The 12,039-nt window shown below is 36.6% G+C and overlaps 1 protein-coding gene across 1 annotated transcript; it reads left to right on the plus strand.

Moving 5' to 3' along the window:
* Positions 1-942: 942 nt before the first annotated feature.
* On the plus strand, positions 943-10,966 carry LOC127082858 (protein CELLULOSE SYNTHASE INTERACTIVE 1). Its single transcript, XM_051023090.1, has 8 exons — positions 943-1,217; positions 1,409-1,571; positions 2,663-2,736; positions 3,149-6,212; positions 6,444-8,994; positions 9,621-10,075; positions 10,273-10,389; positions 10,478-10,966. Exons 2-8 carry the CDS (start codon positions 1,509-1,511, stop codon positions 10,616-10,618), a joined length of 6,465 nt encoding a protein of 2,154 aa, XP_050879047.1. The 5' UTR covers positions 943-1,217; positions 1,409-1,508; the 3' UTR covers positions 10,619-10,966.
* Positions 10,967-12,039: the final 1,073 nt, after the last annotated feature.

A 12,039-nucleotide genomic window follows, 5' to 3' on the forward strand; every position in this document is an offset into this window, starting at 1 on the left:
GTTTTGAGCCAATAATAATCATATTTATCTTTTGTAGTAGTGTTTGTATAAACATTTTCTAGTTGTGTATGTGTATATCTTATGTCATTTTGGAACATGTTTAATGTGATTTTAGTTTAATGATTTTGGTTTGAATAAAAAAAACAAAATTATAATTTAATGTCATTAAATTTAAGATTATGTTGATATGAAATTATGGAATGCTAAATAAGGTTTGATAAAATGTTATGAAATTCTATTCTGGACACTTTAATCACAATTTGATTATTGTTAAGTCCGGTCTCTTACCTAATTATAAGGTTTCAATTTAGTCCCTTAACCAAATTTAGGACTCATTATTTTGATTTTTACCATGCTGTCATGCCACATCATCACAACTTAACGTTTTTTCTCAATATTTAACATAAATGATTAATTTTATTTACAAAATAATCTATCCATCTCATAAAAAGTGTCTCATTTCCATTTTTTCTTTGTCTCAATATAATTGTTCTTTTACGATACTAATACACCATTTATTATTATTTTCTCCTTACTATACCCTTAATTTTATCATTAAATCAATACATCTAATCATTAAAAAAAAATCATACATTACTTAAATATAATACTTTTTATGAGATAAAATAAATAACTTTTAAAGAACTAAAATATAATATTTATTAAATAAATAACTAAAATGAAATTTGAAATTAAGATAAAAGAGTTCAGAACAAATTAAACCAAAATAATTTAATCAACTCCATAGCAAATCAAACTTTCTATTTTAAAAAATGTCATATACTACTTTATTAAAAAAGTAAAAAAAAAGAAAAAGATATATTAGTCGTGGTAGTCACAACTTATTCTTATTTAGTAAACAATTTAAAAACTATTCTTATTAATTAATTAATTTTTAAAAAAACACTCAATAAATAATCAAGATTTTTCAATTAAGAAACTGTAGAGTAAATGAATTTGAGCTTGAGCCAGTTGTGGCTTTGTCGGTGGTATTGTCCGCAACACCACCCGAATCATCTTCTTCCATTTACAGCACACACTCTCTCTCGCACATGCAATAAATAAAACACTAATCACATTCATTATTTCTTCTGACAAAGACTCAAACTGAATCTCACCGCCAATTTTCTCTTCCACTGCGAGACGGCTGCATCGTGCAACCGTTTCGCTTTTCACACTCTCGCAAGTTTTTCCTCATTCAACTCTTTCATCTTCATGTATGTTCGAATTTCACACCGCGATTTAATTTTACTTGATCGTGTGCTTGATCTTACTCTGCATCGATTATGTCACCGTCATCGTGTTTTTGTATTTGTGATTTTGGTTGAGTTTCAATTATTGTGTGGAACTCGTGATTTGTGATTTGATTGATTTTGATCTGAATTTGCTGTGATTGGTGATTTGACAGGGAGGATTTGATGTTGTAACGGTTTCTCCAGTGTAGATCTGGAGAAGGGAGAGTATCCTGAACTGATCCAGCTTGGGAGAGTCATCTTCGGGAAGCAAAGATGGCGACAGCAATGACTTGGAGATTTACTGCAAATAATGGTACCGGCCTTGCTGCTAATGAGGTAGTACTTGTATTTTCCATTTTTTCCGACTTTTTTTCCTTAGGATTTTGAGTTGGTATTATTACTAAACCAAAGGCGTTTTAGTAAGAATAGTAAGAAAGAACACTAGTTTTATGGATCTTATTCCCAACCAGTTTGTATGGATATATTACTTCTTCATATTGCTTGGTTACGGTTACTCTGCAATTACAGAAATTGCAGACAATTTTGAGATCATATAGTAACATTTGAAATGAAAAATAACTAAAATCGGAATTGTGGTTGTATACCGCAACTTAAGATCACTTTGACCTCTCTTTCCTTTTACCAAACAATTCCGGAATTGTGGCTCTTTTTTGTTTCATTCCGGAATTGAAACATGTCATTTTTCTTTAAAACAAGATGTGAAAGGTTTTATGTATTTTATGAAATTCATGAGAAATACTCAATTTTAGATAGTGAAGATTATTTGTTATGCACCAAACCTTGTTAATATATGTTGCTGTATATAATCATCAGTTGGCATTCTATAGTAGAAATTGAAAACAATAGCATTATTATATTGTTTGTTTACATATTTAAGTTAGTATTCATGACCATCATTACAACTGGGTTAATTGTAGTGTTTTCTCGACTCAAAGTCAAATGCTATATATTACATATGACATATACTTCTATACTACGTTTCATATTTCTCCGGTGCTTTACTAAGCAAGATGCAATCCTAAATGAGATAGTTAATTGGAATGGAAGCAACATCCTTAATACCTAGAAAATCTTTACTTTCTTGTTATGTTGTATAATCAAGTCGTGACATGTTATGATTTACCCAAGTTCCCTCACAACTTTATTTTCTGTTTCTCCTCATATTATTGGTTTTTTTATCCTTAGCTGTAATTATGAATCAGGACAAGAGTAAAGGGATACCCTGGATTTACATGTTATATGCAAATAAATAAAAAAGAAAATTTGAACTCCGAGATTGATATTTTTCCATAACTGCATCTAGTATTTTTTTCCCCTATTATGTTTAATGTTACTTCCAATGTTAACAATTTAGTGATATACAAACATTCCATTTAACTTTCTTCGCTGTCATTTTTTGATTGCAGGAAAGAAATGGCGATGGCAAGGCTCAAGATTCAGAGGCTCCAACTCCCCATTCTGTTCCGAAAATGGGATTGAGGTTTGTTACAACGTTAAACCTGACTACATTTTTTGGGAAAAAAGAATACTCTACAGCCTAGAAAAAACAATGAATCAGTTACTTGAAATTTTATACTAAAATCAAGGTTTTTTCCTTCTTGTGTTCGACACATTTTTGTGATTTAGTGATTGTGCTTAAGCTTGCTGCCAAGTAAGCTTGCACCCATGAATCTCGCCTGTTGTATTAATATCGGTTGTCATCTCAAAAAGGCAAAGACTTAAAAATGTTTTCTTTCTTTTGAGATTCTCATTCATAGAAGATAAGGTTGAATATGCTCTCTAATCTTAGAACCATCTTACTTGATGCTTTGATATATGGCTTTTGATAATGTGAGCTGAGCATATATTTTAATATGTAAACTGTAGTGCCTTATATTCCTAACCGATTGCAGAGAACGTAGCAGCAGCGGCATGGAGGATGCAGATGGGACATTAGCAAGTATTGCTCAATGCATTGAGCAGCTACGTCGGAGCTCATCTTCTATGCAAGAGAAAGAGTATTCCTTGAAGAAATTACTGGAGCTTATTGATATGCGTGAAAATGCTTTTAGTGCAGTTGGATCTCATTCTCAGGCAGTTCCGGTGCTTGTTTCCCTTCTCCGGTCAGGTTCATTGAATGTGAAGATACAGGCAGCAACTGTCTTGGGCTCACTTTGTAAAGAAAATGAATTAAGGGTGAAAGTTTTGCTTGGAGGATGCATTCCTCCTTTGCTCAGTCTACTAAAGTCCAGTTCTGAAGAAGGTCAAGTAGCTGCTGCAAAGACAATTTTTGCTGTCTCCCAAGGTGATGCCAAAGATCACGTTGGATCAAAAATCTTTTCAACTGAAGGAGTTGTTCCAGTGCTCTGGGAACAGCTGCAAAAGGGCCTAAAGGGTGGAAGTGTAGTAGATAGTTTATTGACTGGAGCATTGAAAAATCTCTACAGTGGAACTGAGAGATTCTGGAATGCGACAATACAGTCTGGAGGAGTGGACATATTACTGAAGTTACTGGCAACAGGACAGTCTAGCACTTTAGCTAATGTGTGCTTTTTACTTGCTTGTATGATGATGGAAGATGCATCTTTTTGCTCAAAGCTATTGACAGCAGATGCAACAAAACAACTCCTCAAACTTTTAGGCCCTGGTAATGACGCCCCAGTTAGAGCTGAAGCAGCTGGTGCTATTAAATCTCTATCTGCCCAGTGCCAAGATGCAAGGAAAGAGATAGCTAATTGTAATGGCATTCCTGCTTTGATTAATGCTACCATAGCTCCTTCCAAAGAGTTCATGCAAGGTGAGTATGCTCAAGCAATACAGGAGAATGCTATGAGTGCTCTTGCAAACATCTCTGGTGGATTGTCTTATGTCATCTCCAGCCTTAGTAAAAGCCTTGAATCATGCTCCTCACCTACCCAAACTGCCGACACATTGGGGGCTTTAGCTTCAGCTCTTATGATATACGATGACAAGGCAGAATATACTAAAGCATCAGATCCTTTGGCAGTTGAGCAGACATTACTCGAGCAATTTAAACCCCGGTCTCCCTTCCTTGTGCAGGAAAGGACCATTGAAGCTCTTGCTAGTTTGTATGGAAATCCTATACTATCACTTAAACTTGCAAATTCTGATGCAAAGCGTTTACTTGTTGGTTTGATAACAATGGCGGCTAAAGAAGTGCAAGATGAGCTTCTAAAAGCTCTCTTGACACTGTGCAATAGTGAATGCAGTCTATGGCGTGCACTTCAAGGCCGTGAAGGAGTTCAGCAATTGATATCACTTCTAGGGCTTTCATCAGAACAGCAACAAGAATGTGCTGTTGCCCTGCTCTGTCTATTGTCTGATGAAAATGTTGAAAGTAAATGGGCCATTACTGCTGCTGGTGGTATACCTCCACTTGTTCAAATTTTGGAGTCGGGATCTGCCAAAGCAAAGGAAGACTCAGCAACAATCCTTAGGAACCTATGTGATCACAGTGAGGATATACGTGCCTGTGTTGAAAGCGCTGATGCAGTTCCTGCATTGTTGTGGCTATTGAAGAATGGAAGCCCAAATGGGAAGGAGATTGCAGCTAAGACCTTGAATCACTTGATTCATAAATCTGATACGGCAACTATCAGTCAGCTCACGGCATTATTGACTAGTGATCTACCTGAGTCCAAGGTTTATGTTTTAGATGCTTTGAGGAGTATGCTTTCTGTTGTTTCTCTTAGTGACCTTCTACGTGATGGCAGTGCTGCGAGTGATGCGATCAATACAATGATAAAATTATTAAGCTCCACAAAGGAAGAAACTCAGGCAAAGTCAGCATCAGCTTTGTCAGGAATTTTTGAAACGAGGAAAGATGTGCGCGAAAGCAACATTGCTGTGAAAACTCTTTGGTCAGCCATGAAGTTGCTTAATGTTGAATCTAGAAGTATCTTAGTGGAGTCCTCACGCTGCCTAGCTGCAATATTTCTTTCCATTAAAGAGAATAGGGAGGTAGCTGCTAATGCTAGAGATGCATTATTCTCTCTAGTTGCACTAGCTAGCTCTTCAGTTTTGGAAATAGCGGAGCTGGCAACATGTGCTGTGGCAAATCTTTTATTGGATAGTGAAATTGCAGAGAAAGCTATTGTTGAGGAAGTTATTTTTCCTGCTACCAGAGTATTGCGTGATGGCACAAGATCTGGAAAAATACATGCAGCAAGAGCAATTTCTCGCCTTTTGCATTCTAGGGAAGTTGATTATGCTGTAAATGATTGTGTGAACCGTGCTGGTACTGTTCTTGCATTAGTTTCTTTCTTAGATTCTGCTATTAATGAACCTGTTGCGACAACAGAGGCTCTAGAAGCACTTGCCATTCTGTTCAGGTTGAAAGAGACAGCTGGACTTAGTAAACCTGCTTGGATGACTTTGGCAGAATTCCCTAAAAGCATCAGCCCAATTGTTCTGTCAATTGCCGATTCAACACCAGTGTTGCAGGATAAAGCTATTGAAATTTTATCCCGATTATGTAAGGATCAGCCTTCCGTGTTAGGAGAGATTGTTGCTACTGCATCTGGATGTATATCTTCAATAGCTAAGAGAATAATCAATTCCAGTTCCACAAATCTGAAGGTCAAAATTGGGGGAGCTGCAATTCTTATTTGTGCTGCTAAAGAAAATCACCAGAGGCTGGTGGAGGATCTAAATTTATCAAACTTGTGTGCTGATCTTGTACAGTCGCTCGTTGATATACTTATTTCTTCGCAGGCTACTTTGGTTAATCAGGACAATGACAAGAAAGAAGCCATCAGCATATGCAGGCATATAAAAGATGACAGTGATGGTAAATACACCAACAGCACCACCATTATATCTGGTGCCAATGTAGCTATATGGTTACTGTCTATTCTTGCTAGCCATGATGAAAAAGCTAGAATTGCAATAATGGAGGCTGGAGCGATTGAGATTCTCACTGAGAGGATTGAAAATTTCCCCTCACAGTATACTCAGGTAATCAAGTGCCTTATTCGCTATGTTTTTAGATAATCCGAAGTCAGTAGATTGTACCACCTAGTTCGGTTTATGTCAAATATTCACTTATTTGGATAAAACCACCCTTAGCAATCAAAGGTTGATTTTGAAGGCTCTCCTCCTTATTGATGTATGTATAGTTAAATAACAGATTAGTATTTCCTATTATTTCAGCATATCAACATTTTCTACTCTATGGTGACCATGCAGATTGACTATAAAGAAGATAGCAGCACGTGGAGTTGTGCTTTGTTGTTGGCAATATTATTTCAAGACAGGGATATCATACGAGCACATGCAACAATGAAATCTATACCAGCCCTTGTCAATTTATTGAAGTCAGAGGAATCAGCAAACAAATATTTTGCTGCACAATCTATAGCTAGCCTAGTCTGTAATGGTAGCAGGGGAACACTTTTATCTGTGGCGAATTCTGGGGCGCCAGGTGGACTTATCTCCTTGCTTGGCTGTGCTGATGCTGATATACAGGATCTTCTGGAATTGTCAACTGAATTTTCATTGGTGCCTTATCCTGATCAAGTTGCTCTCGAGAGGTTGTTTAGAGTTGATGACATTAGAGTTGGTGCCACTTCTCGGAAGGCAATACCTGCCCTAGTTGATCTACTCAAACCGATTCCAGATCGCCCAGGCGCACCATTTTTGGCACTTGGGATTATGACACAGCTTGCTACAGATTGTCCATCAAATAAGATTGCAATGGCAGAGTCGGGGGCCATAGAGGCACTCACTAAGTATCTTTCACTGGGTCCACAAGATGCAATTGAAGAAGCTGCCACAGATCTGTTGGGAATTTTGTTTAGTAGTGCTGAGATAAGGAAACACGAGTCTGCATTTGGTGCTGTTAATCAACTTGTAGCTGTGCTACGTTTAGGAGGAAGAGCTGCAAGGTATAGTGCTGCTAAAGCATTGGAATGTTTATTCTCAGCTGACAACATTAGAAATGCAGATAATGCCCGGCATGCTATTAAACCCTTGGTGGAGATGCTTAATACTGGCTCAGAAAGAGAGCAACATGCTGCAATTTCTGCGTTAGTCAAGTTACTGAGTGAAAATCCTTCAAGAGTACTTGTTGTTGCTGATATTGAGAAGAATGCCATTGATGTTCTTTGCAGAATTCTTTCATTAGATTGTCCGATGGATTTCAAAGGGGATGCTGCTGAACTATGTTGTGTTCTCTTTGGAAATACAAAGATTCGATCCACAGTAGCTGCTGCACGGTGTGTTGAACCTCTGGTCTCTCTCCTTGTAAGTGAGTTTAGTCCTGCTCATGATTCAGTTGTCCGGGCATTGGATAGGCTTGTTGGTAACGAGACATTGGCTGAACTAGTTGTTGCACATGGTGCAGTTATTCCTCTCGTTGGCCTACTTTTTGGTAGGAACTTTGTACTTCATGAGGCCATTTCCAGAGCTCTGGTCAAGTTAGGGAAAGATCGACCTAATTGTAAAATTGAAATGGTGAAAGCTGGAGTCATTGAAAGTGTACTTGACATCCTTCCTGAAGCACCTGATTATCTCTGCGCAGCTTTTACTGAATTGTTACGTATATTGACCAATAATGCTAGCATAGCCAAAGGACCATCAGCTGCTAAAGTGGTTGAACCCCTGTTCTTTTTGCTAACAAGGCAAGAATTTGGGTCTGATGGTCAACATAGTGCATTGCAGGTTTTGGTTAATATCTTAGAACACCCACAGTGCCGTGCTGATTACACATTAACTTCTCACCATGCTATAGAACCACTCATCCCCTTGCTCGATTCTCAAAAAGTAGAAGTGCAGCAGTTGGTTGCTGAGCTTCTCTCACATCTACTTTTGGAAGAACACCTTCAGAAGGACCCAGTGACACAGCAAGTAATTGGCCCTCTTGTGCGAGTTCTTGGTTCTGGCATACAAATATTGCAGCAGAGAGCTTTAAAGGCCCTTGTCAGTATTGCAATTGTATGGCCAAATGAAATTGCAAAAGAGGGTGGAGTTATTGAAATTTCTAAAGTGATATTGCAAGCTGACCCTTCCATTCCTCATACTTTATGGGAGTCTGCTGCCTCTGTTTTGGCAAGTATTCTGCAATTCAGTTCTGAATTCTACTTGGAAATTCCCGTTGCTGTTTTGGTAAGATTGCTTCAATCTGGATCAGAGACCACGGTTAGTAGTGCATTAAGTGCTCTTCTTGTATTGGAAAGTGATGATGGAACTAGCGCAGTCGCAGAAGCAATGGCTGAAACTGGTGCTGTAGAGGTTCTCTTGGAGCTCCTAAGATCTCATCAGTGTGAGGACACAGCTGCAAGACTCTTAGAAGTATTGCTGAACAATGTAAAGATTAGAGAAACAAAGGTTACTAAATCAGCCATCTTACCATTATCCCAATACCTCTTGGATCCACAAACTCAAGCACAGCAAGCAAGGTTATTAGCAACTTTGGCTCTTGGTGATCTATTCCAGAATGAGGGTCTTGCTCGGACAGCTGATGCAGTCGCAGCTTGTCGTGCTTTAGTGAATGTGCTTGAAGACCAACCAACCGAAGAAATGAAAGTTGTTGCCATATGTGCTCTGCAAAACCTTGTGATGCACAGTCGATCAAATAAAAGAGCAGTTGCAGAGGCCGGTGGGGTTCAGGTTATACTCGATCTGATCGGTTCAAGTGATCCTGAAACATCTGTTCAGGCTGCAATGTTTATTAAACTTCTCTTTTCAAATCATACTATTCAAGAGTATGCTTCTAGTGAAACAGTCAGAGCGATAACTGGTGAGTTATTGGCCATCATGCAATGCTAACATTTGTTTTTATTCTGAAAAGTTTTTATCTTATCCTCTTTTTTCTTAAGTGGTGCATTATTTTTTATGTGGCCGCTTACAAAGCAGGCTTTCTTATCCTTTCATGAATTAGTTGAGAAATCATGCATTTTTTATTGCTTTTACAAGCTGGATATAACTTGGTTTTCTCAATATTTTCAATTGAAATAACTAATAATGTTACATATGAAGTAGCAAATCTTTTGTAAAATATTGAAGCTTATTTTTGGAAAGTGGCTGTTTGATTAATGTAACCAATCCCAACTGGTAGGAAAAGGCTATTGTTGTTGGACATGGTGATGCTATATAATCTGTTCTAGAAAAACTGGGGACTTAGGCTTCTGTTCGGCACTCCTTATGAGTGACTTCAAAAATATTTGTTAAACTTAAAAGTCTAAGTTAAACGAAGATGAAGGTGTTGTTTTTAAATAATCCGAGTTTATTGATAAATGATGATGATAGTATGTGTTTATTTATAAGTTGCTTCATCAAGCTAACCAGAATACTCTCATTTATGATTTATTGTCTGTCTCTTCAGTATGTAAACATTGCCTAACAAAGTTTTGTATGGTCTTGTAGCTGCTATTGAAAAGGATTTATGGGCTACTGGAACTGTGAACGATGAGTATCTTAAAGCCTTAAATTCTCTATTTAGCAACTTCCCGCGACTGAGAGCAACTGAACCAGCAACACTTAGCATTCCACATCTGGTTACATCCTTAAAGACAGGTTCAGAGGCTACTCAGGAAGCTGCCTTGGATGCACTTTTTCTGCTCAGGCAAGCTTGGTCAGCGTGCCCAGCAGAAGTTTCTAGAGCTCAGTCCATAGCAGCCGCAGATGCTATTCCTTTGTTACAGTTTTTAATCCAGTCCGGCCCACCTCGGTTTCAGGAGAAGGCAGAATTTCTATTGCAGTGTTTGCCGGGGACATTGGTGGTGATTATCAAGTGCGGTAATAATATGAAGCAGTCTGTTGGAAACCCGAGTGTTTACTGTAAACTTACACTTGGAAACACTCCTCCACAGCAAACCAAGGTATTTTTCGAAAAACCAATTTCATACCTTATTCATTATCATGTGATCTTGTCCTTTGATTCTCTAGGATTACTTGACATGTTTGTTATGCGTGAAAATAGTATACAGTTGTCTCTCCATGTAAAACATGCATATATTTAGTCGGTGATTACGTGACATCAATATGCTAAATTGCTAATACATCATGTACTGCTCAGGTGGTTTCAACTGGCCCCAATCCAGAGTGGGATGAGAGTTTCTCATGGTCCTTTGAAAGTCCTCCTAAAGGCCAGAAGCTTCATATTTCTTGCAAAAACAAGAGTAAAATGGGAAAGGTAACTGGAATAATAAATCACTCTATTCATCTTCATTCATTTTGCTCATACACTTCCACTTCTAATTAATATTTTTATCCGATGACAGAGCTCATTTGGGAAAGTGACAATCCAGATTGATCGGGTGGTGATGTTGGGGGCAGTATCTGGAGAGTACACTCTGTTGCCTGAAAGTAAAAGTGGCCCCTCAAGAAATTTAGAAATAGAATTTCAATGGTCCAACAAGTGAGATTGAAACATGGTACATGCTTGAAAAGAGAGGAAGTTTTGTTTAAACATTGGATTATTTTATTTATCATGCTAGTGTATATAGCAGCAGTTCGTTAATTGTCTATAGTCAGTCCCGAACAAATTCTTTTGTCGTAATATTCTTTTGTAACTTGATCATTCATTTCCAAGTTTAGATACTAGGGGCATGAAGATCAGGCCTGGTTCGAGTTTCTTGTATGCTTGATGCTGTTGTCAAATTTTTCCCTTTACTGGGTTGTAATTTGTAAACTCATATATTTGAGAGTAAATTAAATGTAAAATAACAATATTTAAACAGTCGTACCAAAAGAAAAATATGTTAAGTGAATTTTTGTACTGATTTAGTTTTGGTATATTGTTCATAGTTGCATTTGTTAGTAACTTCTAAACTTTGGTGTTGTTACTTGCTACATAATTTCAGATTACTACCAGATTCTCGAGAATATAGAGTTTAGAGTAGTCGTTTCATATTCAAGTCCATTTATTTTACAAATTTTTAAAATCTATTTATTTATTTATTTTTATATATGATATTTTAAATTAATATTTTTTAATTTAATATTTTTTTATAGAAAAATTGAAATAAAATAAAAGTGACATTGGAATTTAACTTTGTTTTTTTTCTTCAAAAATCTATTAATTCAAAAGTTACACAATTTTTAAAAGATATATGTGAAAGTCTAATTCAAAAACTACTCAATCAAAGTCAGAAATCTATGACTTTTAAATACTTAGGAATCTTACAAATATAATGAAATAGTACATCAAAAATAATTAAAAATTGATACATTTGCATAATGATTCCACCAACTATAATATAGTGTTAAGATTTGGAGTAAATCTTTAAACCTACTCTTAAAGACAATATAGTCATTTTTGTATATAATCGAGTTGATTCATGAATCTAACAAGTCAAACTATGTAGAGTTCAAATTCAGTTCATTTAGTCAACGAACTTAGTTTTTCGTTCATATTCAACTCATTTGGTTCATGAACCAAATTTAACGATTTAATAGTCAAATCGAATTTCGAACTATTTACGAGTTGATTTGGTTCATTACCGGTCTTAGTTACAAAGTCCTTTAATTGAAAATATGTTACAAGTTTAGTTCTTTAACTTCACTTCCATTACTCTATTTGATTTTTTCCGTCGATTTTTGACAAAAAAAAAGTTAAGTTTTGGTGATGTGGCATGACGACCTTACAAATCTGAGTCAGCGTATATACTTAAAATTTGATATTGCAGTTTAAATCTTGTATCGATTTTTAACTATGTTAACTCAGATTTGTACCAATAACCTTGCTGTCACGTCACGTCACGAGAACTTAACGTTTTTTTCTTTCAAAAATTGACGAAATAGACCAAATGGGATAACATAAATGAAATTAAGAGACTAACTT

The sequence above is a fragment of the Lathyrus oleraceus genome, chromosome 5 (genome assembly GCF_024323335.1).
Source record: "Lathyrus oleraceus cultivar Zhongwan6 chromosome 5, CAAS_Psat_ZW6_1.0, whole genome shotgun sequence".
NCBI classification, from domain to species: domain Eukaryota; kingdom Viridiplantae; phylum Streptophyta; class Magnoliopsida; order Fabales; family Fabaceae; genus Lathyrus; species Lathyrus oleraceus.

Coding starts and splice junctions, on each gene's coding strand:
- LOC127082858 (XM_051023090.1), top strand. CDS start 1,509: ATGGCGACAGCAATGACTTGGAGATTTACTGCAAATAATGGTACCGGC. Junction 1,572..2,662: donor CCGGCCTTGCTGCTAATGAG/GTAGTACTTGTA, acceptor TTTTGATTGCAG/GAAAGAAATGGCGATGGCAA. Junction 2,737..3,148: donor GTTCCGAAAATGGGATTGAG/GTTTGTTACAAC, acceptor AACCGATTGCAG/AGAACGTAGCAGCAGCGGCA.